Below are 27136 nucleotides of genomic sequence, written 5' to 3'. Positions count from 1 at the left end.
TGATTACCCAGAATGAATGGAGAGCACTAAGATACTTACTGGTTCAAGTCGAAGGATCTTGGGATCTTGAAGGAAGGACGGAAAGGAGAACGAGATGAAAAATGATGGAACAAGTGGGATGTTTTTTGAAAAAAGTATGATAGAGAAGAGTGTGTGTGAGAGAAGGAGAAAGAGCGAATGGGGTGCTGAGAGAAAGGTTCCATTGATCGTTTTAAGGGCGCGAAACTCATACTAATGACATCCTTCAAGCAGTCCTTCAAAAAATAACGCCGGATGCATCTACTTGCATAATAAACGATGTTTCATAACAAACTTTCAAGATCATTGATTGACTCAAGTATTGTTCAGCTTCAGTTCGAGATAGTTGGGTTGGTCGTTTTTCGTGTCTGAGATTTTTCAAAATTCTTTGTCTCTTGAGGGCTTTACGTGAAGGGAATGGGTTGCTACTTCCCCTTTATATACACGCCACTGTCTATATGCATTTGCTATACTTATGTGTAAGTAGTAAAGTTCAACTCAAATAAAGTTTGTAAGTGTTCATGATTAAAGTATCAAATTGACCTAACATACTTCAGAAAGTATATTTTCTATTTAAAATATTCACGTATTATGGATAATGGCCCGTGATTACCTATAATAATAGTAATATAGATAAAACATAAATGGATAATGGAGTGATTCAATATGAAACATGCCGTTTTCACACTTAGATTTTTAGCCGACATTATTATTATCGTACGACACCCAGAATGGTCTCCGATTGGCTACTTCTTACCAACAGCTGATTCTCAGACAATCGGAATACATTCTGAGTGACGAGTTCTATCACGATTGCAAAATAATCGAATTCCTCTCAACCATTTTCCAATTGAATCATGATCATTTCCGCATTCATTTTGTTTTATGATGAATGAGTAAAATTTATTATTTCGTGGCAATCGATATTGGAATGAATAATATTGGAGAAATCCATGTTTTTGAACGACAAGATCAAGTGCAAGATAAGGCGACTGATAAGGCTGGACTGGAAACCGTGAGAATCTTGAGAATCTGAATGAGAAGTGTCCGATTGACAAAAAGCAATAAGATATATTTTGATGCTACGAAGAATGAGAGTAAACGCTTTGGAAGGAGGAAATAACGGGAAGATGATGAAAAAGAAAGAGTAAGAAGACAGAGGAGAAGAATAGAGACGACGTAGAACGGAAAACAGACAGGATGAAAATGTTGAATGCTGGGAAGGAATAATAAATTGAAAGCATTTGAAGTAATGAAGGAGATTGAATCATTGCAAGAAAGGTAGTGTTGTGTTGGTGAAGTGAAATAATTATATATGTGTGTATAAATAAAATTAATTAATCAAAAACAAATTAAGTAGTGTGATAATTGTAAAACTGAGCTGAAGGATTCAGTGGAAGACTTGAGTATTTTTAAATGTATTTTACTTTCTAATAAATGATTAGACCAAGTTACTAGTTTTAATAAGATTTTGATAATAAATTTCTTTAATAAAGTTTCTCTCCTAGAAAAAACGCTGTAAAAATCTTCTTTTTTTATGGTAATGATAGGTATTTCTTGCATTTTCTTTTATTAAATTTCTATAAAAAATTGCAAGAAATATTCAAGAAACAAGAATTATTACCATAAATGAAAAAAGAAGAATATTTTTTACAGCGTTTTTCCTAGGAGAAAAAATTGAAATACGAAATGATGAAGTGGGAGAAGAGTTGAAGAAACCAATTCAAGGGATAAGAATACAAAGTGGAAGGGCTTTAAGAGGAGGGTCGAAACTGAAAGTTAGTCTCTCACCATTTGGCCAATATAAGCCGAGTGACCGACCCGTCTGACCTTGCCATAATAATAATTTAGGGAGTCTCTGTCTGGTCTTGGCCGAGATGCAATTGCAAGATTCTTGTACTAATAGTTGGGCTAGCCAGAGCAGCTATTCCGCGTAATGCACAAGTTTGCTATCAACTACCAACAAGTTAGCGGAGATTGCTCGAGTAGTAGAAGTACTATAGGACATAATAATGTTCGAGTAGTAGTAGTACTGGTAGGGTGTTTCAAAGAGAGTGAGAGAGTAATACGGTGTTATAGAGTGACGTAGATGAAGAGACATAGAAAATGAAAGAGAAAAAGTGGATGAGAGAGATGGAAAGAGCTGGAGAGTGTTGAAAAAGGAAGTGAAAGATATACTATAATGTATCGAAATTTGGGAAAGGAAAAGTTTTGGGCTGGTCTCGTTTTTACTCAAAACCAATGTATGGTATCTGCATTCACTATTGATTCGAGAGGTTTGGATAGATAGAGAGAGGGTGAGACTGGGAGAGAGATAGAGAGAGAAAGAGTGACTGGGAGAGCGAGATAGAGAGTGAAGGAGATACTGGGAGAGACAGGTAGAGAGAGTTTAAGATGGTTAAAAAAGGTAGTAAGAACGATAATATTCCTTCGAAATTCGAGAAGTTCTGGGCTGGCGCTGGCTTCTTTTTCACTCAAAACCAATGTATGCTTTCTGCTTACTGTATTGATAGTATTGATTCGAGAGATTTGGATAGAGAGAGAGAGAAAAAAAGAGAGTTATAAATATAATGTAGAGAGGGACAGAGTGACCAGAAGTAGAGAAAGTATAGAAGAGAGTGAAACAGTGTAAAACAGAGAAGAGTTAGAAATAGAGCAAGTGTGTGTGAGAAAGAATGAAAGAGAGAATGAAGAGAGAGTGAGTGAACTGATAAGAGCGAGAGAGTTAGAGAGAGTAGTTTGATAATGTTAGTTTCATGGAACATTTCTCCAGAATTCAACTCACTTGGCAGACATTCCTAAGTACGGGTAAACTATACTATTGTGGCTGAGATCTCATCCACTCTACTGTTGTTTAAACTACTTCTGTGATTAAATCATTCTGACAACATTGAACGAGACAGGGGTGGATGATAGATTCCAATCTCATCTCTTTCAAGTGTAATGAATTTGTGGTTAAATGCAAGACTGCAACTTATATTATTGTTTCAGGGAATGGGATTTTGAAGTAAGTTTGTCGGCATGAGTGATAAAGAGTGAAGATTGTGGAGTTTGAGGAACAGAAGATAATGGATTGTAGATTATAATATAAATTTCCAGTTTCAAGAGTCTTTTCATAGCAAGAACTTAATAATGAATAGTTTTCATTTGAAAAGTTAAGAAAAAGGTTGAATATCCTACTTTGCATCTTCTAAAGTGACTCAGATTGACAGCTCTATAAATTAACATTACTTTTCTCGTCTTCTGAATGGGAAAACTACTGAATCTTTTAAGAACTATTACAAGCTAATGATTCAAAAAGATACTGTAAGTTGTTGAAAAAATATTACTTCAATCTTAATAACTTTATAAGTAATTACAGCTCGTTAAAAGGTGTTCTATAGTCCGAGAGATATTACTTTTTACACGGCTCTTTCTTGAAGACAGAGAGACCCGATACTCTTTCCTTCACTAATCACTCCCACCACCTAACAGCATTCTCCCTACTTTTGTCTCAGCATCCAATTGTGCGCAGCAGCATGCTTACTCCTCTACTCTTCTCTGTCCATGCTACAAACTGTGGAAGGAGAAATCGGTTTCCACTCTTTATGTTAAAAATAATATCTCTCGGACTATAGTAGTTTACAAACTTTTTTACAGCGGAGGCTTTCTCAATAATGACAAATATCCAAAGATATCCAAAGACGATGAATAAATAATATGAATATTGTAGCAATATCGGTAGCATTATAACTTGAGAATGAAAGAACAGTCAATGACCGGGAATTCCAAACATCAAGTAGGCCTGCCGAACATCATTCCATCAACAACTCTCCGGATTCAGCCAATAACCCTTTAATGTGTTTCTAATTTATTCCAACTCTCATGAGAATGAAAATATCTGTGATTATACAACAGGGTTACTGTCCTCTGAGGTCCAACCTAAGTTGACATAAAGATTTTATACGGTATCACCAAAAAAACTGATTAACAGCTAATGATCACCAAATAATTATAATTGTAGCTATTTATCAGCAATTAACATCTGATTATATTTTCATATTAAGTAATGATATCCTATTATATTAAGCGAGCAATTTCTTTATATATCTGGTTATTTTTATATATGGTTATTTATGTTTTACGGATCTCGAAAACAGCTCTAACAATTTTAACGAAATTTGGAACATAGTAGGTTTATGATGTAAAGATTCGATTGCACTAGGTCTCATTCTTTGGAAAACTCGCTGAACGATATTAAAAGGATAATTCATCCTTGGAAAACAGATGATAATTTCGTCGTCTCTCGATAACAGAAGATGCGTGTGCCTGTGTGGGAGAGATACAGAATTCTTTCCAGCTGAGTAATCATAATCAATCAGCGAGAAATTTTATCTAGCTAGACAATTTGATTGACTTGATCAACATAATCTGATTTGTTGACATGACATGATAATCCTTCTAAACTAGAGTATATCATAATTTTCAAAGTTGATCATTATTTGACAATATCGTCAATTCAAGTGATTAGTGAGTGTTATTTTGTTATTTAATTTGGTTTGTATATAATCTAAATTATATTTTTTTTGTTTTTAAATGTTTGAACAGAAAATTAAAGCTGAATTCAAGTGTATGGAACAAAACCTACTCTCTGAACTATTAATAGTGTATAAATCAAAATTCAGGAAAGAAACAGTTTTGGGCTGTGCTGTTAGTACTTTGCCAATCGTTTTCAAGAATTATTGTGTTTGTTTTATCAAAAGTCAATAAATAAATAACGAGCGAAGCTCGGTGCTCCAATATTTGGAAATATACAATAGAAAAGTATTCTGTATTCTAAGTATAGAATGGCATTCAGAGAACAGAAGGCTATGTTTCGGCTTGAATGGGATACTCATTATGCAATGTTTCCTCAATCCTTTTAGGGATTGATGGAAACGGATGTAAATATTTAAGTTCAATCAACAATGATTGATGATCAGCAATGACTCTCAATAATAAAAAAATTCAGCTTTTTTGGTTGATCAGCATCGACTAGCTTACAACACTGATAATTACATAAGTTTTAAATGGTTAATGATCAATGGCTATATTATCCAGTGTCAATCATTTCTGTTTTGTCTGACGTCATAGGGTAAAAATTAATACATTTGAAAAAACCGGAAGAATGTCACAAACACGGCTAGTTTTTAATTTGTTCTTTTGAAAATTTTGATTGACAGGATTACTCAGTTTCAAAACAAACAAACTCTCATGTTTTTAATGGTAGTCGCATCAATATCAGTGTAATTTCACCCAAAAATGCATTCATCTGCCTTTCAGTAGTTAATTAGAAATCTCTGTGACATCACTACTTTCTCATCCATCCTTGCTCACGTTTTTCATCCGATCAATAATCCAATATCATCAAACGATCCCAGTTTTAATTACAAATTATTGAAATTCCAACCCTATGCAGGTTACTGCAATGAACATGGCCTATACTCACTGATTCTATACTAGCTAAACGCGTGTACTCTTCTGTGCTATATTGTCTCAGTTGTGCTATTTCCATAAGTATTATTGATAAATGATTCAGATTTAAATAATGACTATGCTCACTCGATGTAGATGTCACATTAGAACTCTTTGATCCAGATTGTAATATTAGAATACTATTGACCACTACGAATTTGTTGTAGAAAAAACATTGAAATAAAGAGTTGAAAAAAACCTAAAGAACAAAGTTAAGTAGTTGAAACATTAATTGATTCCGGTCACATAAAATAATGTGTCACACACATGAATATAAATCTTGAAACACAAAATAATATAATCAATAATTAAATATATTGTTGAAAAGGTTAGTAGAAGTTAACTACGTTAAGGCCTACATTAGACCTAGGACCTAGATAAGGCCTACATTACAAAATATTTATAGTGAAATAACTGTCTCATATAAAGTACTGATAAAGCAAGTAATTATAGTATTCTATGCTGCAGGATTGAAAAATCGACAGTAGCAAGAAACAAAGATATTATTGAGATGGTTGCAGTATTTTTCCATGATGCTTTTTCAGCTTTTTATATCGAGTTATCGACATCGTTCTTCTAAAACATAAAAAAATACTAACAGAATTCAACTTAATATTATAATAATTTCCAATGCTCTCTAAGGAGAGAAGTAGAGGATGAAAAAAACTACAAGGGAAATAAGGAATGAAACATAGAAACAATTGAAGAGAGATCGAGCGAGTCTGTGACAAAATTATTCTTAATCAGATCGTGGATACGAATCTCGAATTTCGACCGTTACTCAATCGTAATTGGACTATGCAATGCAATGTAACTTTCATGGCCCCTGTTCATCTCGAAAGAATTAATTACGGAATAATTTGTAATCGAGAGCGTAATGCTATCTACTTCGAAGTTTGGTTTTCAAATTAATGGAGAACGAAGAAATAGTGACATTTTTTTCCTTATGATAAGACAAAGAGTATAAGAGAGTAATCCATTGAGATAGAATATGAATCGTACTCTACTTGCTGAATGGTAGAGGAGGGGTCGTTGCAATAGAACATGCGCAATGCTTCCTAGAGTTTATGTATTTTTGTGTGGATCTGTTACAATATAACAAAAAATGTAGAGTTGTTATCTCGGTGCTTTTTATTTGTTTCTTGTAAATAAGTAGTGGTAGTTGTTTTTCGAATGCAACGGAAAACCTCGTGCCTGATCTGTAATTGAAAACGTACTATTTGATGCTGCTTGCTTTGCGCAAATTGCATTCAGTTTCCAAGAAAAAATACGGATAATCGCTTCCAGTTCAGGGCATGGAAAACTAATAAGAATTTTCCGAGCGAACAGTGAGATGAGAAAACGAATGGGGGAGAAAGGTGGATTGGGTTGAGATTTTGATGAAGTGAGACAAGAGATAGAAAGGAAGAAGAGGATTGATTGAGGAAAGTGCAGCAAACAAAACATGGAAGATTAGGAGAGCATAAGATAAATCGAAATGAGGCCTATTGAAAGATGAAATTATTGAAAAAAAATGATCGTTAAATGAGGAAGAGTGATAAAATTATTATTGTATTTGCAAGGACAGTGAAAGAAATTTTAAAGAGAGGGGAAAAGGATTTTGAGGTAATTGGACAGTAAGGTGATGACAGTAACATGGTGAATAACTACTTTGAAAGACAAGGTGAAGGAGGAAGAATTGTGATGATTGGAGAATTATTGAGAGAATGAATGAAATTGGAGAATGAATTGAGAAAATTGAAAGAAAGTGGCAAAAGAAGATGAAGGTACAAGTAGGTTATAATTTTGTAGTAGTAGTAGTATGAAATACAAGTAAGAGTAAAGATTAGTGGAAACAAATAGCTAAAAAAAGGAAACTGAAAGGGAGGCTATGGTGATATATCATAAATTTATAAATGAATAGAAAGAAAAATTATTGAAGAAATATATTTTCAGAGAAGGAAAGTGGAAGCAAACGAAAAGACGGAGGAAGTGGGAAAGCGTAGAACCGATAGCTTCTTTTTCTCAGAACGATTCGCAATAAATGTTATTCCACAGATGAAAGACTTCCATGGAATTGAAATAATAAAGCTTGTTCACAAAATGTGACCCACATGCAGCACTGACATTGACATTCGAAAAGGAAATAAGCCAAGTTATTCATCATCCCAAATATGAAACAGATATCACACTGAGTTGCAGCTCAAAGACCTTGTCTCTAAATTCAACAAACAATGTAACATTTTATTTATTCATCTGTTACTGAAAACTGATGGCTGCGGATACCAAAAATAATATTTATGGGGGTGAATACATTATTATGTTTTAGTTTCATGACAGCGCGTTTTGGAGATATTTCGATGTTTGTACTCAGAGACTATTTTTAGAGCATAGTGGAGAAGTGTACCCAAGCAAAAACATTTCCAGTTTTTGCAAACAACCAGATCGATATCCTCTTGAACTTTGATTGATGATTATTACTATTTATTTATTCATTATATTATTTGTTTATTACTATTATATTACAGCAAAACGTTCAATTTCATGATATTCATTCTGGCTTTGATGTTTCACGGTTAGGTTGAAAAAATTTAGAAGGTAGGATTGGTATTCTTAGGAGCTCTTGTAACAATCATTTCTTCATCAGAATTTTCTTCTTTTCAAGATTGGAAAAGGGCATGGAATGTGACTTAACTTGTAGGTATGAGTCAGACATCCATACCAAATGAATAGTGATTTGGAGTTGTCATAACTACCAATATATTGAAAATGCTGAAAGAAAAACTATTTGCTTGTCTACCATTATCAAACTCCAGTAAATATCAGTTATGTACGTGGAGTCATATGATTGGTAGTTTGTTGACCTATCAAAGTGAAAGGCTCCCATTGGCAGTTGAGACACTCCCATTTTTAATAACCCGAAGCTGGAGAAGCATAAATTAAACTTCAACAATGAAAGAAAACACAGAAAAATTGATGACTTTCATTTTTTTATCTATGATGTTTAATATTATTAGTTGACATCTAAATTTTACAAATAACCACAAGCTACACCATATAATAAATATAAACAACAAATACCAAACTAAAAAAAAAAGAACTAACTATGAGATATCAAGATGAATTTAATGATAAAAGATAGTTCTAAATCATGGTGTGCCACAATATCTTTCTACTAATGTGAACATCCTTCTCAGCAAACGATTTAATAGAGGTTTAAGAGTTAGTTTAATAGAGATTTAAGGGAAAAGCTTTTTTTGGTATTATCATCATCTCCTCGTTCATGCTCAATTCATTGAAACTGACACATGATTACTGTTGTAAACATGAATCTCATCTGTTACAAATCAATTTTAAATTGCATTCTGATCTTCATTAATCATTGGCAAATAATCATTCAATATCTCTGTGTTATATGCTCCTCAATATAACATTATCCAGTCTCATGTTTTGGCAATAACTTCTTTAACAAATTGGACGATTTTTGTTTGATTTCAGGAGCGCTTCGAGCGCCTAGTAAGCGGCACCGAGCCTATTGAAAGCACCCTGCACAAGAACCTGGCTGAGCTGCTGAATGCAGAGGTGGTGCTTCGCACTGTGACTGATGTGGCGGTGGCTGTCGACTGGATCAGCTCCACCTACTTCTATGTGCGCGCGTCCCGGTGTCCACAGCGCTACGGTCTACCTGTGCATCTGCCCTTGGACGCGTTCCATGCCCGCCTGCATGGTGGGTATCTTCAGCGAAATGATTCTTTTCAAAACTACATTTTGATTTATTCTGTAGTATACATTTGAAATATCAAATGTTTTAAAACATTTAATTTCAATTCTCATTTTAAATTGATAACCCAATCTGCTCCTGAAAGTAGAGGACGTTTGTTCTATTTTTGAATGAAATAGAACTAATATTGTCACTGTCATCATAATCAAATTTAAAATATGTAACTTCTGTTAGGATGGCAATAGTTGGAGTTTTACGTGTTGGCTTGTAAGAATGGAAGAATACATTTATTTAGTTCATCTGAAAACTATATTTCTTCATTCTGACTGATATTTTCTATTTGGTTCTGTTGATTATCAAGTATTTCCCATTCAGTGGTATTTAGTCCAGTCAATATAGACATAAAAAAGGGGGCGGTATTTAGTCCAGTCAATATAGACATAAAAAAGGGGGTGTGCTTGTAATTTATATTGTAGTTCTTATTTTTTAATATGCTATTTGGGTACATAAGAGTGGTCCAGAACCAATTTCTTCATGCAAAATTTCCTTGTGCTAGATACAGGGTGGCACAAAAACCTCGTATTTTCGGCTCATTTTCCAGTTTTCAGCTATTTCTGCCAAATCTCATATTCGGACAGAAAAATTTGTTCTCGCTTTTTTTTAGATTATAAAATCCTGAATAAGTTGAGATCATTCAGAACTCTCTATCTCCAATGAGTAGTGAGTTATGATTTTTTAAAAATGAGTAAAATTTGAAGAAAAAATCAATTTTGATGAATTTTAGTTTTTCATCAACAATATCTCTCGATTGTTACCATTTAGATGTATAATTCAAAATCCCTCTGGGCGTATTTTTGTGCTCTACAATCTGAGATCAGGTAGAGCGCTCTATCTGATATAGATTTTCATGTACACCTGCCAACAATGCTCCTTGTATTGTGAAAAACACCTAATTTTTTGATTTATTCATCAAAATTATCACCAACTACATTGTCCTCACATTGATATTTCGCACAATGACATAAGCTCATGAGATTATGTTCTATGAGAATCACACGTTAGAGGCACTTAATTTCATTATTTCCTAGTGGAGAGGCGCGCTTAAGGACACCTCAGGGATCAAAATTTCAAGCACTTATAACTTTGAGAACAGTGCTCATATTTTATCGTACTACACTTCATTCTTCTCGGCTCCTCAAGGCGGTTCAAAATCATGCATCATAAGTCAAATTCGGTCGAAAAATGGAAAATTTATTGTTGAGTGTACTTTAGCCCATATTCCAATACACGAAAAATGGCCAATTTCTATATTCAAAGCTGCATGTCTTGTAAAATACTTCTGATAAAATTTCCAAATCTAGTGCGGATGTGAAAATTGTCCCCCTCTACCCACTCCAATAAATAGTACTTCCGATTCCAATACAATTCGAAAGTTACAGAAGATTTTAAAAATGGCGATTTCAGTTTTTACATTTTTTTGTGATTTTACTGTTGGTCAAGAGTTTCTAAAACGTCTGACACATCATAGAAACTTTTTTCTGTTTTCTTTATCTAATTTTGTTTTGCTTCTTAATTTTAAGTTCTCAATAATTATTTATAAACCATTTGTGTCATACTTTTTGTGTACATGAGGTTTGTTTTGGCATTTAGCTGTAAACCTCTTCGAGTTTTACTTTTTTCATGTGATGTATTCTCAATAAATAACGAGACTAATAACTCAAATTTTTTTCAATAAATCAGTGGATTTGACAAATTCAAGTCGTTCTGATTCAATATTCATCATCATTGTTTTCAGATATGTGTATGATAGAGCTGAACGGTCTGTCTCGTCACAAAATCATCGAGATGTCGGGTGGTTACGATGTGAGTCCCACAGAGGAAGGCAGTCTCATGGCCAGGTTCTACATACAATTCGACACCATGAAGCAATTCATGCAGGTAAGCAGTGCCAATCAACTATTAGCTCCACCCATAAACAATGTTATGGGTTCTGTTGGATGAATAAATTGGAAATAATATATAGTAAAATGATTTATTAAGTAAAAAATTTGATACACAAACAAACAGCTCCGATATAACTTGCAGATCATAAATATTACAACAAAAATGATAAAAATAATATTAACTTCCTTTGAAAATGAATATGCATTTTTGAGGATTCTATTGAACACAAACACAAACTTTGAGTTCCATTATAATTTTCAAATACAATAATATCATCAATTGAATCTCTTAACACATAAAATGCCTAGTGAAACAGAAATGCCCACAGAAATGCTTCACTTTTCAAATACAATAATATCATTATCAATTGAATCTCTCAACACATAAAATGCCTAGTGAAACAGAAATGCCCACAGAAATGCTTCAATAAAATCTTGTATATAAATCGTATATTTTTGCCAAAAAATAAAAATTAACATAGCATTGGACAATAATCTGAATATCTAAAATCAACTTTTATTCTAACAAATTACTACCTATCAGAGCAGAAATTCATTGAAAAGCGAGTATTAATATTATTTGCACGTTCGTGATAGCTTGGAGAATTCTATAATCGACGATAATTAAAATACATTAATGATGTAAAGTCGTCAATAAAATTTTCATCCAATGATTCGCGCCTGTACCAATAAAATAAATGAGAAACTAATCATACTCACAGACTATGATTTTTGCGTACAGTCTCATTTCTCAAATAATTAATAAATCAAAGATTTGAGTAAACCTCTCCATTAAGGATCCACTTGAACCCATTTCAATGGTTTCCTCGAAATTATGATTATCTTTACATTCTACTGGAGGAGTTGCCCTGAAGGTATCATAGTAATAATCTTAAGGTTTTAGCGGGGTGATGCTTAGTATTCCTTGAGTTTATTGGTTGTGTGTTCCTTACAATTCCCTCCAATCTTAAAGCGTTTCTCAGTATTTTCGTTTGAGCCGGTATTAAATTGAATAATTGTCTGTGGCGCAGATGAGGAGTGATGAATCGATTGAAGGGCTACTTCAGCTGCTATCCAAGAGCGGCGAGTTCGCAGACGTGCGTGTGCGAGTGGTGGAAAAACGGCTGCTCAATTCGCTGAATGGTACTAAGAAGGACGGAGAGAGAATTCGATTCCCCATCAACGAGAAAATAAAAAGCAAGGAGATGAAAGTCAATTGGTAAGTCACAACAAAAGATGTGTTCGATTGTTCGTTCGCAGAGTCAATCGAGCATCGAAGGTTCCAGCTTTTATTTGAGACTGCAAAGAATGCTTTGCGTTCAAGCTATGTATCTTTCTCCGATAATACTGTATTTTCAAATGAAATATTCCTCCTCGACACGGTACTAAACAGTACACATACGATATATTTTGATCATACCTTCTCTCCAATCGAATATTTTTCAACTTCCGCAATAGCCAACTCTGATATAACAAACTACTGTTTGAATAAAATATTTCACACATCTCTCCCCTCACAAAATTTTTTAAGACCCCAATTGTAAATTGATGAATCGAACCAACAACGGTACCCAGATAATATATTTTGACAATACCGTGTTCTCTAATTAAATATTGTGACATTTTTCGACAGTTTAGTACTCTGCAACAAATTTATAAAACCGCATTTTTGACGAGAATATTTCGTACCATTATCACATTCCTTAACAGTATTGTTCCTTTCATAAAATTTGAATCAATGTGAGTTGTGGAGTGCTTCATTCTAAATATAAATTACGAGATATCCTTGGATTTTCTCTGTCAATGTGTACTTTTTATGCAGGTCGTTGAATTTTGCTCTGCTGATTCAAATTGTTCTATGCTGGAGTCAATATCGGGAATGAGAACAGTTTTTACTGACTAAAAGCAATATTCATACGTGTATTCATACAAACGATTATCATACGTGGATTTTGAATTTGTAATTTTAAATTTTATGTATCTAATTTGTTAATTGCAGTCTGATTCAAGCTACTTTGGATGGTCGTCAAGTTTACGATAATGCGTTGAGCCAAGAGGCGAAACATATATTGGGAACTGCTTCACGACTTTCAAGAGGTACGTACTAACAGGAATGCAGGAAAATGACTAGTATAGTGTTTACATTTATATAACTTATAACAACAGTCTTATTGTATGTTATATGCATCGAAGTGCTATGATCTATCGGTCAAACACGGTACTACGTTCATCTTTACATGTACAGTCGACCAGTCAATCACAAGCGACTAGCTCCGGTATAGAACAAGCCCAATCACTCTTATTGGTCGACGATAAACTGTCATAGACGCCATATTGTGGGGGGAAAATAACAACACAAGTTGGTGGCATGTTATTTTCAGTTTACAACAATATTGAATAGAGCCTAGATCTTTTAAGCCATTTTTCAGAAAATATATGTTATAATTTAAATTTACAATCAGACTTGAATTTGGGAGAGAAATAGCGCAAGTTAAATATTATTTTTCTCTCCTAATCATTTCAATGTGAAGTGTTTTTGAAAATGTATAAAGCATTATAAACCCCTATTCCAAATGGAATTCAGATTATCAACATACCTCTATCCAAAATTTCAGGGTTGAAGGCTAAGTACTATGATTATTCATCAATCATCAATATAAATTTTTGATTCCAATAATGAGGGAAATTTTATTACACTTTTACAATTAAAAAAAAATTGTGCTTGTTCTACTTTTGAACTTATAACGCTCTCGTGAATAGATTAATAATTATAAGAGGGTAATGATCAAGCTCTTATTAATACTATATATTTAGTACGATATATGCCTGTTGAATAATATACACATATAGTGAGGTCCACGTTATAATGGCAGTAGATGAAGATAGGAAAATAGCGATGTCGATTCTCTGCATTAATTAATTATATTTCTACACTGTCAAAAACATAATTGGCATCGTTGTGGACCTAGAAAAGTATAGTACCACCGGCTTTGTCGAATGATAGACAAGGATAGCAAAACCAAAGTTGATCAAATACTGTCATTATAACGTGGATCTCACTATAGACGCAAACATTTCCCAATAATTATAGGAACCCTAAATGCCTCCCTGATCTCTGTTCAACTCCACCTGCTAAGACTTCCAAGCTCAATAGGAATTAACAGCATGTAATGATTATTTGGAAACCCACTTACCACCCTGGAAACCCTCTCAATCTCTCACCAACATAAAACTAGATACATGGGTGAAACAAACCCCTAAACCTCTTGCGAATCCTGGGAATATAACCAGGTTTCAACACATAACATAGCAGTGATATTAATCTGAATGCAAAGCATGTTTGAACCATATTCGCTGAACTCCTCTGCTGCTCTGCACTGACAAATATCCACTAATTGGGATCAAACCGCCATATTGCTTTTATTGAGTTGCAACCAATAAGGAACAGTTGATATCTTGTGTGGTTGTTTATTAGTGTTTTTATTTGGGGCAGAATCCAATCGAGATTATGAGGCTTGTGTGGTAGGGAAGGAGAAGTAGGTTAATAAAACTGCGCGTGAATGAGGATAATGGCATCATGGTAGAGAGAAAATATCGAGAAAAACTCAAAGGATTAAGCCGAGGGGCTTTGTAGAATTCACGTTTCTCAATGGATTTTATATGAATGAAGTCATTGTTGCAAGAACGCAATGATGATGCGGTTCATTGATGGAAACCAAAATTAGAGAATTGAAATTCTATAGAATATGATTAAGAGAAGATAATTGAAAGAGGGATAAATAATAGAGTCAGAGTCAGAATTGGATAATTATTCTCCGAAATCACTGAAAATGTAAATATTTGTTCAGCAGAAAATCATCAGCTAAAATACAAAATTCAAAATCAAGAGATATTTCATGAAAAAATATCATGGAATTGAGAGCACAAAATATAATAACCAATTTCATCAATACCTGTAATATTAAATACCTGAAAGATGTAGAGATTAGATTAGTTTAAAAACTAGCTGACTTGATCATTCAAAGAAATTATCATATTTTGTTTACAAGATAGGACTTGTGAACAAACTTGAAATTGGTAGACTCAATGAGAAATCCACAGATTGATAGAATGGAACCAATTAGTAGTTTGTAGTAATTGCAGTGTTGTTACAAAGATATAATATAGATGAGTCAAACTTTGATTGAATGATGAACTGGTCTATCCAATCACTGAATATTGTAGGGAATATGACTCCGGTGTCCAATAAATAGTGGAAGAATCAGTATTATAACTTTGTAAAATATCAGAAATATCTTCTGGTTTCAATGAATTAATTGATTCCAATCGAATCAAACCATTCCAAATTGAATATACTGATCCATTCTTGAAGTATTTTATTTAGTATTATCATACAAAATGGGGGATTCCAGGAAAATAAGAAAATATCTGCATAATTTCTCAGAAATATTCTCACTAGATCGCATAGTTCAGGTTAAAAGATTGGGATTACCCGTCTCTTTTATTAACAAACATTTCTCTATTCATAATATTTTAAAATGATGATGCTAAATGAGCTCTTCCATTGTTTCAGGCCTAGTGATGCTAGTGTGGAACAGAGGATACTTCCGTAGTCTGCTGAGCGCTCTCTATCTCTCCAAATCATTGCACTGCAGCATGTGGGAGAATTCGACGTTTGTTTCGCGGCAACTGCCTGGCATCGGGCCTGCCCTGTCCACCCTGCTTGTCATGGCTGGTAAAACTACGTTTCGCTCCTTGCTGGATGCCAATCCTCGCGATTTGGAATCGGTAAGTACTTCATTACAATATTGATCCAACGTAGAGTAGAATTCTCACACTCACATAGAAACGTTGAAAGCTGGATTCCTACATATCAATGTACGAATCCGATACAAATAAAATATTATTCACGTTGACTGTATAGGCTAGTTACAAACACATCGATTTTTGAAAGTACGTATTTTAAAAGTTCTTATAAACTCTATCACATTAAACAGATGATGTCAAACAGATTATGTTGGTCAAGTTCCGTTTAATCTGAATATCGGGGGACCGAGCTCAGCTCGGGAGTGTGAAAGCATAGAACATTTGTAACGGAAGATTGAATTTAAAGTTTATACCCTATTTATTTATTCATTTTCTCAGTTGTACAATTATTTTTACAGTTATATGAGGTGGCACAACAGGCTCATGCCCAAAATTGTCCCTTTTCAAATGTATACTACAGTCCAAATCAAAATCTAGGTTAAGCTACTATCACTCATCAAGATAACAATTTATTCACACTTCAAAAAACAAACACATCACCAATTACAAATAGATATACTATGAATACGATTTGGAATCATATACTATGTTTGCTACAATATTTGTTAATATACTATGTACTATTCTACACTAACAGCATCAGAATCATATACTATGATTTGGGACTTTCTGAAGTAAACATGTTTTCTAAAAAACAGAGAAATAAACGAAATAGTTTTTTTTGCACCTAGAGCAGAAAATGAGATTTTACCGGCATGAAATCGGTTTTCAAGTCTAGAAAAGATTGAGAGCCAGAAAAACATTTTTGCCCGTGGTGCGAACGTTATTTTTTGCCTCACACAAAAATAAACAATATATATATATATATATATATATATATATATAATATATATATATATATATATATATATGAGAATAGTTGTTTACTAAGCACTTCCGAAAGCAGAAGTCGAAGGTGATAGCTCTAGCAAATCTGAGGTAATCTGAATATCATGAAATTGTCCAAGTATTTTTATTTATTATTCTGATTTGTCTAAATAACCTAAAAGATGATGTTCTATTATGTGGGAGGTTGAGTTTATACTTTTTTATTCTTTCAAATGACAATAAGATGATATTATTATAAATGTTTTAATTATTGAATAATGAGCACAAATAATAAAAAGTTTTTTGATCACCTTTCTTAGTTCCATGTTAGCGGCTGGAAAGGGTACTCTTTCCGGCCTAGGCCGGAAAGAAACCTGTTCTGACGTCAGACGAGAGTCGTCTGCAAACAATGTCTTTCAGATCTACGTAGGGACTGGAAAACAGCTGCTTTCTGTGCAGTGTGGCGAAGATATGTTTTTCTTGCTGAATTTTTCTTCTCGTGAGATCAGCAGAATGATTCCACACATGCACTCGTTCACTCACTTCCATTACGGTATCGACAGACGACAAAATTTCCAGCTGTTTTTCCAAGGACGTATTTATCCTTTCAATGTTCTTCAGCGAGCCATCCCAGGGTTGAGACCTAGTGCAATCGAATTCTCATATCATAAACCTAATTTGTTCCAAATTTCGTGAGAATCATTGGAGCCGTTTTCGAGATCTAGACACATACACATATATATACATCCAAACATATCAACAGAAATTGCTAGTTCAATAGTATGGGATACCATTCATAAGGACAGCAAAAAATCGATCGTCCAAAAATCGATGTTTGTAACTGGCTTAATAGATAGGACTATTGATAACTCGGTCGGCCAGGCCCAGGCCAGTTTCATTACAACTCATAGGAATAATATTTTGTCTGTGCCGGACACAAATACTGATACAGTCACTCGAAAGTCCCATTGTCAGAGTGATACTCGATATTGTGAGTATCACACATGTCAATGGGCGACAATAAAACATTTTTGATTTCTAGGCTTTTCAGGGAGTGAGTATCTAGGAAACTGAGATCGATAATTTAAGAATATTTCACTAAAATTGTGTTTGTTGCAAATCTCATGGCGATTCTAGGTCTACAGCTGTTACACCTTTCTTGGGACACTATACAATTATCTTAAATTCTTTTAATACAGAGCGTTGGTGTGCACTAGAGGATTAAAATGAATTAAAAATATCGAAAAGTTGATATAAGAGTATCTCGTGAGCTGAGGTCTATAATATAAGAAAATATTCCACTGAACATTTTTTGTTGCAAATCTAGGTGTTTGGCTGTAACACCTTCATGGGACATTCTAATAATTATGTTACATTACATTACATACATTCTTGTAATACTGGTGCATGGCCATGCATGGGCGTGCTCTCGAGGTGTTTGAATTAAAAAGATCAGATGAATCACTATGAAAGATCCAGTAAGAATCTATTTCAAAGTGATTCTCCAAAAAAGAGTATTTATCATTGTTTTAACGATTAATGTTAATAGAATTGAGCCAATGAATAAGCAGAGTTGAAACGATCGCACAAAACTCTAGCGAGAGGCAGCAGACTAAACGTCATTTATGAGTAACAAATCAAATGCACATTGCATTAAAACTCATTGAGAATAATCATAGAACATCAAAGAATGTTTTTAAGTAGTGAAAACTGATAAACAACTTAAAGATATCAATGAAACCCCTTGATGAAAATCATATCGACGGAAAATCGAGTAGAGAAAAGCTTAATGTAGTTCATTATTGACACGCTAGATGGGACTGACAACGGATATTGATACGAACCATGTGATACTGTATCATATCACCAGGTTACACAAGCAACTGAAAGCAATGGAAAGGCCAAGTAGTGAGATTCGAAGAGGAGGTGGTTGTTAAGGAGAATTAGGAGGAAGAAATGGTTTGTACTTTTTCCATTTCAAAATACTCATAATTATGAATAATGTAAAATATAGTTGTTGGAGAAATTTCTTGGACTAGGTTAATTTAATGAGGTATGAGCCTACTCAAGGTTCAAGGGATTTGCAGGGAAATTGAATTTGGACCTAGAAAAAAATGACCTACATGTGGTTTAAACACAAAAATCGGTCGAAGGGTTCATGTCTAGACTATGGAGAGGAGAAGAAGGAGAAGAAGAAGAAGAAGAAGAAGAAGAAGAAGAAGAAGAAGAAGAAAGAAGAAGAAGAAGAAGAAGAAGAAGAAGAAAGAAGAAGAAGGAGAAGAAGAAAAAGAAGAATTGGATAAGGAAGAATTTCGCTATAATTGGAAATGCTGATCAGATCCCATGTGGTTAGGAGGAGTCTACATGTGGCTATTTGGTTGGGTGGGAGTGGCGGTGATTTCGAAAATATTAATTTGAATAATCCTTCTTTGAAGATCACAGTTGATTAAACAAAAGTTATGACAATATTCATACCTTTTTATTACCAAACATAATATAAAAAATATGTCTCACAAAATACTGACTTTGACATTAATCTCATCCTCATTTATACATATATTTACATTCTATTTACAAAAGATTAAGATGAAATGACATTACGTTTCAGATTGTATACTTCTCTACTCTTCGGATATAATGGTTTTTGTTATCTTTTTTCGTGAGCTACTCTTGAATACAAATTAAAAAAAAATAAAAAAAGGATACTTAAATTTTTAGTTATTGTTATGTATTCAGCTGATGACTTGTGAATGATTCCAAACTATTTATACTACAATGTTTGGAATATTCACCTCATTTCAACAACTTCTTTAATGATTAATATTATTTCAAGTACTTGAAATCATATTTTTTTACAATAAATTTTACTTTTTATCCTGTAAATGTATTCACAGTGAACAAACACCAATATTATTAGTATAGTTATTCTTTTTCTTATCGATTGTCAGAAGACTCCTCCATGCACACGGACTAATCGTCCAAGCATGCAGTTGAGTTATTCATTCACTTTTTACATGTTTTTCATATTAATGTTACAATCCAATGTATCGCCTTTACTCTGTTTTTACATACTATCTATGTAATGTATAAAGTTTTTGAATGAATTGAATTGAACTACAATCTCTACACCCCTACACTCTACAATCTAACGCCCGCACGCACACATGCACACGAGATATACAAAATAGATTACAAAAAGATATACTATGAATACGATTTGGAATCATATACTATGTTTGCTACAATATTTGTTAATATACTATGTACTATTGTACACTAACATCATCTACTATTTGGGACTTTCTGAAGTAAACATGTTTTCTAAAAAAAGAGAGAAATAAACGAAATAGTAGATCTCGCACCTAGAGCAGAAAATGAGATTTTTCCGGCTCGAAATCGGTTTTCAAGTCCGAGGCCGTTGGCCGAGGACTAGAAAAGATTGAGAGCCGGAAAAACATTTTTGCCCGTGGTGCAAAAAATTAGGTTTTTCAGGGAGTGAATTGCACAATCTTATAGAATATAGAATAGGAAAAATTTTGTGCATTGAAATGGTCATAACAATAAGACTCAATGTGTTCTATTTCTAGTGTGATGACTCAGCTACTAACTGTTTATGAATTTCTTTGGATTTTTATCATGAATAAGATTCTGATTAGGAAAATCAAAGACAAAGTCAAGAATCAAAGCAATTTGAAGTTTGTTGTACATCGCTCGCTTTGGAAACCCACTCTCTCCTCAAATTTACCCAAGGGTCTATAAATAATTAACATATCCCTGAATGAATACTGTAGTAGCATAGAATAACAACTTAATGTATTCAATCAATATTCGGAAAATATGATCAGAAATCCAACTAGTACTGACCTCTTGCAATAGATTTCCGTAGGAGGGACGTGAACTCGAGTAACCCTCATTAATAATGAACCAGACTTTGAAATATTCGCTCACTGGTACAGTCTACCTCAATTCCTAATCAAGCATGAAGCCAAGGGATCACAGGCTTCATCACCAAGGGGGATAAAACATCTTACTTCCTTGTTTAAGGAATATCTCATAGTATTCTCCCTGTTCATAAACAAGCGTGCGGACTAGTCATGCTTGAGTCAATCTTGTCTTCTTAGAGTCCAGACTCCAGTCATTTCATTAGCAACTTGAACTAAACTCTTGCAAGTCGACCCTTGAGTTCAGTCAGAACAATTACTTCATACCATTTCGGAGCATAGTCTTACATGAGACACTGTAGAAAAGAGTTTCATGAACTATTTCGAAGAACTATAGAGCCAAGAAATTAGAGGAAACGATCAATTCAATTTGAAAGTGTCAATTTTCCATGTGACTTTAGAAGCCATTACATGTAATAGAGATTAGAAATAACATATGCAAAGTAAGTTTATATTCTCAATTACAGCTTTTCGAATGCAGTTGACTCTTTACATCTTCCTCTGATGTCTTCTTAAATATGAATATGACTGATTATTTCCAATAACTATCAATACTCTCTCAAATTGAATAAGATAATTCCTGTTCCACTTGTAATACAATGGATTAACAGTAACTGGTAGTTAGTATAGTAATTAACTTAATTAATACATTTTTCCAAATAAGAGTTGAATATATTTGGAAATGAGTAAGTAGTCTCACACGATTCACTACTACACTCTGTAGAGTCCAGGCATTTCTAGAGTCGACTCGTTGCACAAATCAGTCAGATGTAACTTCAAGAGTCCAGCCCAGTCCATTCCATTAACACCTCTGTTTCATCTTTGCCGCGTCCCTTTTAGCGGGCCGAAATAATTAATTGGTCATTATCTGACGACGGTCAACTGCTTCATGCTTTCAATCAACGAGAATTAACAGGAGACTACCAGGCTAATAGGAAATACCACGGAGATATTATGATTACAAGAGGTACAAAGTGAGATGGAGTGGGTGATACCAGGAGGAGGGTGGTACTAAGTACAGTATGGACAGTTCTATGTACTCGCTGAATAGGAGGAAGGATTGGAAGGTACTCTGTTGTGTAATATAGATACTTAAGAGAAAGGTAACGAGTAGATATAATTATATAAATATCTGGAGAGTGGAATGACTTGGAGGTCATACATAGACACTTGGATGAGGGTGGTACTTTATACTTTGTGGATGATAAGATGGATTAGAAACTCTTTAATATTATGTATAGCTGATCAAAGTAATGAAAATATATAGAGATAGAATACTAGAATGACAAGGACAATACATATATACTGGGATGAGGGTGATACTTTTAATTTCTTGGATGATAAGATTGACTAAAATGTCATCGTTGTGTTATATAGATACAAGATATCAAGAGATGACTAAAAAACGAGGGAATTATATTATTGATAGCAAGAGAGTAGTATGAAAGGAGACATGTATAGATAGATATACTAGGACGCATGTAAAGATATACTAGAAGGCTAGAATGATAAGGAGGTATATAGAGATACCATGAGGCAATTGATGTGCCTGAATCTGTGATAGCTTTTGCATAGTGGTCCATGTTCAGGGTAGGATTGAGGTTTGAGATTGCACGTTTATCTGAATCACAAACATGATGATTGCTTTGGGTTGAAAGTGGCATCAGGAGGAGTGAGGCAATCTGTCTCATCATGTAGGCTACGGTGTTGTGTAGAGGTCTCACATTGTTTTAGAAGGTATTTGGACCTAATTTGTAGTACTACTAGGAACAAATCACATGTATGCCTCCTGTGGTACATTTCATGAATTGTAAATTATTATATTGTTTTCAGCTGTGAATAACAAATAGTGAGTAGGTTTTTGATTTTGTATTTAAATTTTTTAAGTTTTTAATTTATTGTGATACATTCTGTGATTCATTTAGAGTATAAAATCAACCTTCAAAATTCAAAATTTTAAATCATCATTCCTGGACCGAAAATCAAGTGACGAAGCAGTGTGTGATTACATAACCTTATCTTTTGGACAACATTAACATTTTATCAAAATTTTTGGAGAGAAATAGTACAGGCTCAGCCTAGTTTTTCCTTCAATGTCATAATTGTAAAAAAAAAATATATATATTATTGGTTCGGCATCTATTAATTTGACATTTTCATATTGAAAATTCATGAAAATTACACATTTGAAGCTATGAAAGCCAATACACTTATATAACTAGTTTTATATATGAATAAATATCAATATGATCTCATACCAGTTTGTATTCCTCAGAAATTGCAATTAAAACTTGAAATACAGTCAGCTTTTGAAGTTTTTGATTAAATGATGTGACCTCCATGTCCTCCTCCAAGCTCTAAGCGTATTATACAGTAAATCAATGTAGTTAATCGGTTCTCAACAGCATTTCAGCTTAGTATAAAGACTTCTTATGTTTTTTTGTGTATTTTTCAACTATTCTTTACTTTCCCTTATGCCTTCACTCTGCTACTTCTCTTCCCCTCTCACTCTCTTTTTCTTTTCCCCACATTCTCAATAAATATTAGATAACAAAACCAAGATGTATTTTATCCCATTATTATTTACTTGTACTGTTAATCACTGAATACTCGGCCTCTGCATTCAGGTTCTTTCGATCCTTGGAGGGACTTTTCGTTTTTAATATATTTATGTATAATCCTATTAAATATACTTTTCCATTTTTTATTTAAAAAAATTGTATCTGACTTTTTCCTTTTATAACCATTTTTGTCATTGGGTCAAAAATTTTGTTTTTGGGACAAATAACGATTTTGATTTGATTTTATTAACAATCGAAAGGGTGTATCACTTATGCAGTTCAGATGGAGTAATTTATAGATAACGTAATACATCAAACATTTTGAACAAGACTTGTTATAATCTTATAACATTGTGAGTGTTAAAAAGTAGAAACGTCCAACACTAACCTTTCATCTTCAACTAATCTCTTCTTTTCTACAATGAAAGCCATTGACCCATGAACCTGAAAACAAACATTCCTCTATTATTTGTCGTACACTGGAACAGGAGCAAACAATCTTTTTGTGATATTATTTTGTCGCACACTGGAACAGGAGCACAAAATCAATTGCGATCATGACGTTACACAGAACATAAAACGAAATCACTCGGAAATCTATCTGATTGGAAAACACAAAAGATCTAAATCGAATTTATCAGCTCACTAAACCGGATTTATCAACTGGAAACGACGAGGTAATCCCCGCTAATCTGAACTGCAATTCCGGTTAATCTGTTCAATTCGATTATGTACACGAATATTTCCAGTTACCGCCTTTGAACTCGGTAACAAAATGAGAAATTGGATAACATGTGTTTGTTTACACATGTGTGGTGCGGGTTGCAGGCTATCACAACCGCAGGCGCAATCTCAGAGAGTGTTTTTTGTCGGAACTCATTAGGTAGAAAATTATGTGTCGTTATTTGGGTCACCGTAATATCGTTGAATTACCGCAATCCTAATGAATTGCGTTCCATCTAAATGCCGATAATAATGTTTGTCACCGAATGTAAACAATTTCTTGACTCTTCTACTGGATGTGTAATTTTTACTTGTTTCTTCTCCAGTTACATAATACACATAAAAAAATAATTCACAAGATTTAGAGAACACAGATTCCAGAAACTGAGAGAATATAATGCGTAAATACAGTAAAGTATCATCATCTTCAAATAGGATACAAGAGGGAGAAAGAAGGACTTGATACTGTTGAGAAAGAAGAATCTAATTGAGCAGAGTGAGAAAAACGTTAATTTATTGATATTGTTCCTTGAAATTTTTATGTGTCAAAATAAATAAAGTCCCCTTTTTTGTTACTACCTTCATGTAATCATTGCCAATGAATATTGTACAGAATTATTTCTAAAGCCAGTCACTCACAAACATCGATTTTTGGACTTACGATTTCTTGCCATCCTTATAAATTCTACCAGACTGGATGGACCTTGCCGAACACATAATCATATGTCGGCATGAACATGTTGTAACGTCATGTTCAATCTTATAGAATAATTATTAATGACAGTCCAAAAATCGATGTGTGTGTAACTAGAGGCCAACCATTCCCCTTAGAACTCATTGAAGAGGTTCACCTGAACAGGCTAGCTGATAAGGCGAGCCGGAAAGTGTGAGTCAGCTTCTTCTGTTCAAACTGTGCAGGCCTAGGTGCCAGAGCAATTGAATAATGAAGAAATTAAGTATTCAATCACAAGTAGGCTACACCTTGTTGAGTTAACCTCACTGGTGTAAGGATGGTTTCGACGAATATTCCAATTTAAAAACAAAATATCTTAGTTATTCAATTGGAAGCAGTTTGAATTGACTTAGATATTGTAAATCACGTTATTCTTTTTCTTGCTTTTTATGAGAGCTGACGAATAATCACGTCATCCTGATCTTGAAGGCACTTAGTGCCGGTTGTACAAAACGGTGATTAATTCCAAGAGAACCAATCAGAGAAGCCTTCTTTTCAAAAAAACCTTCTCTGATTGGTTCTCGTAAATTTAATCATGTGCAACCGGGCTCTACTTTTTCAAACTAGAACAAACCTTCACTTATCCGGTTCACGGTAGCGTCTGTCAGCTCTTTCCAATAAACGTACGCTGGACACTGGAGAGAAATAGCTGCTTAATAGAACGTTTATGCTGCACCATAACGAAATTGACTGGCCTAATCATAGAAAGACAACGTAATATCATTATGGAACAAATCTGCAACATCCCTGGAAATACTTCAAATTCGATGTAACATTTCTCATAAAAACTAGAACGATTTCTGAAACACATCATCATTCTGCTAGTAGATCCTCAACAGAAACCCACTACTACGTTACTATAGACCTATCATCATGGAAAAAATAATCTACAAAACCTGTGGAAACACTTCTAAATCCCACCCAAAATATTCCATATCAGATGGAGCAATTCCGCTCAACCAACTTTGTGCTCGCAGATTCTGAACAGAAACCCACCATTCGGCAACAACCTGCAGAAAGACGTGATGAGTCTGCCGATGTATGACCTGCGGATTGTCGAACTCAGAGAGGAGAGCTCAGTCGAGGTGAAGCTGTCCATCACGAACCGGGACACCGTCGAGGAGTTTGGCGACCTTGACCACAAGAGTGCACTAGTGGTCGGGGTGGGGGGATCCTTCAATATATTGCTGCACAAGGAGAATATCAGGTATGTAAATCAAACCACAGCTCTATTATTCTATTCTTATCAGTTCTCAGTTCACGTATAAGGTTAAGGTTAAGGTTAAGGTCAAGGTTAAGGATGAGTTTAAGGTTGAGATTATTATACAGTTTTGCTTTATTAGGCTCATATCGTATTACATGCAGCGACCAGTATCGACCACCAGATTTGAATAATAATTATTCATAATGTGAGAAATGAATATTAATTAAATTTTTTGTTCGATTAGATGGTACCTTGAGTGCTTGAATTTCAAAACAATAGTGAATTAAACATTCTAAAAATATTTTATAAATTAATATTAAAATTAATTATTTTCATTATTGAGATAATTTTAAATTATTTCTGATTTATTATTCAGATTTACTTATTCAAACTATTTTTTGAATTTCAGAGACCAAGCCTTGATTCTAAGAGGTGGAGAGTATTCGGTAAAACTTTCTCTTGCCAGTGCGGTTGACTTCAATGAAGTTGAAGCACATTTGATTAGCACCTCAATTGGTAAGTTCTCAAAAACATACACCCTCATATCATACATAAATTTGCATTTTTTCTATTCCACATTCCCTTTGTGTTCAAATTGCATTCATCTCCAAGTACGCATTCCTTGATTAATGATTTCTTTTATGTAAAACATGAATATCAAATTATCACGTTCAATTTAAACAATTTTCAGTTGACATGCATTGATAATAATTGTAGTGTTTATTCTGACTTCAAAGTAAAAAATAATCAACTATTAGTTGAATGTGTATTTCACTTCCTTCAAAATTTCAAGACGAGGCTTCAATTCGATGGAAGAACAGTAACAGAACAGTGGAGAACAATAATATTATTCTATCAAGTTTATCATACTAAATTCTATTGGTTTCACATCACTGAAGCTTGTTGCATCTACAATCTACTCTAGTGTAAAACCCATCTTCTAATAATAGCATGCCATCTTATCTTTTCCAGTTGGCTTGGATGTAGTAACAAAGTTGAGACTGTCCAACTCCCCTCCCAGTCCCACTAGACAGAGACAGCAAAACGTGCAGACGTGTATTGACAAGTACATGAAGATGAAGCGAAACATTCCCAGAGAGAAAAGCCCCAAGGTAAGCTTGGAAATCGATCCAAATCAATATTGGTATCTGGGTTTGTTTTGCATTATTGTTACGACAACACATTT

General features: G+C 34.0%; 1 protein-coding gene across 1 annotated transcript in view; it reads left to right on the top strand.

Annotated features, from left to right (window-relative positions):
* Positions 1-27136, top strand: part of LOC111056497 — an 89460-nt gene that overhangs the window by 45024 nt on the left and 17300 nt on the right. The window contains exons 9-16 of the mRNA XM_039435993.1: positions 8989-9217; positions 11007-11149; positions 12186-12373; positions 13154-13251; positions 15728-15942; positions 25724-25953; positions 26360-26466; positions 26923-27062. Of these exons, the coding sequence (XP_039291927.1) occupies positions 8989-9217; positions 11007-11149; positions 12186-12373; positions 13154-13251; positions 15728-15942; positions 25724-25953; positions 26360-26466; positions 26923-27062 (1350 nt within the window). The remainder of the gene's footprint in view (positions 1-8988; positions 9218-11006; positions 11150-12185; positions 12374-13153; positions 13252-15727; positions 15943-25723; positions 25954-26359; positions 26467-26922; positions 27063-27136) is intronic.

The sequence above is a fragment of the Nilaparvata lugens genome, chromosome 10 (genome assembly GCF_014356525.2).
Source record: "Nilaparvata lugens isolate BPH chromosome 10, ASM1435652v1, whole genome shotgun sequence".
In the NCBI taxonomy this organism is placed as follows: domain Eukaryota; kingdom Metazoa; phylum Arthropoda; class Insecta; order Hemiptera; family Delphacidae; genus Nilaparvata; species Nilaparvata lugens.
This window is presented reverse-complemented; position numbering and strand designations above follow the sequence as displayed.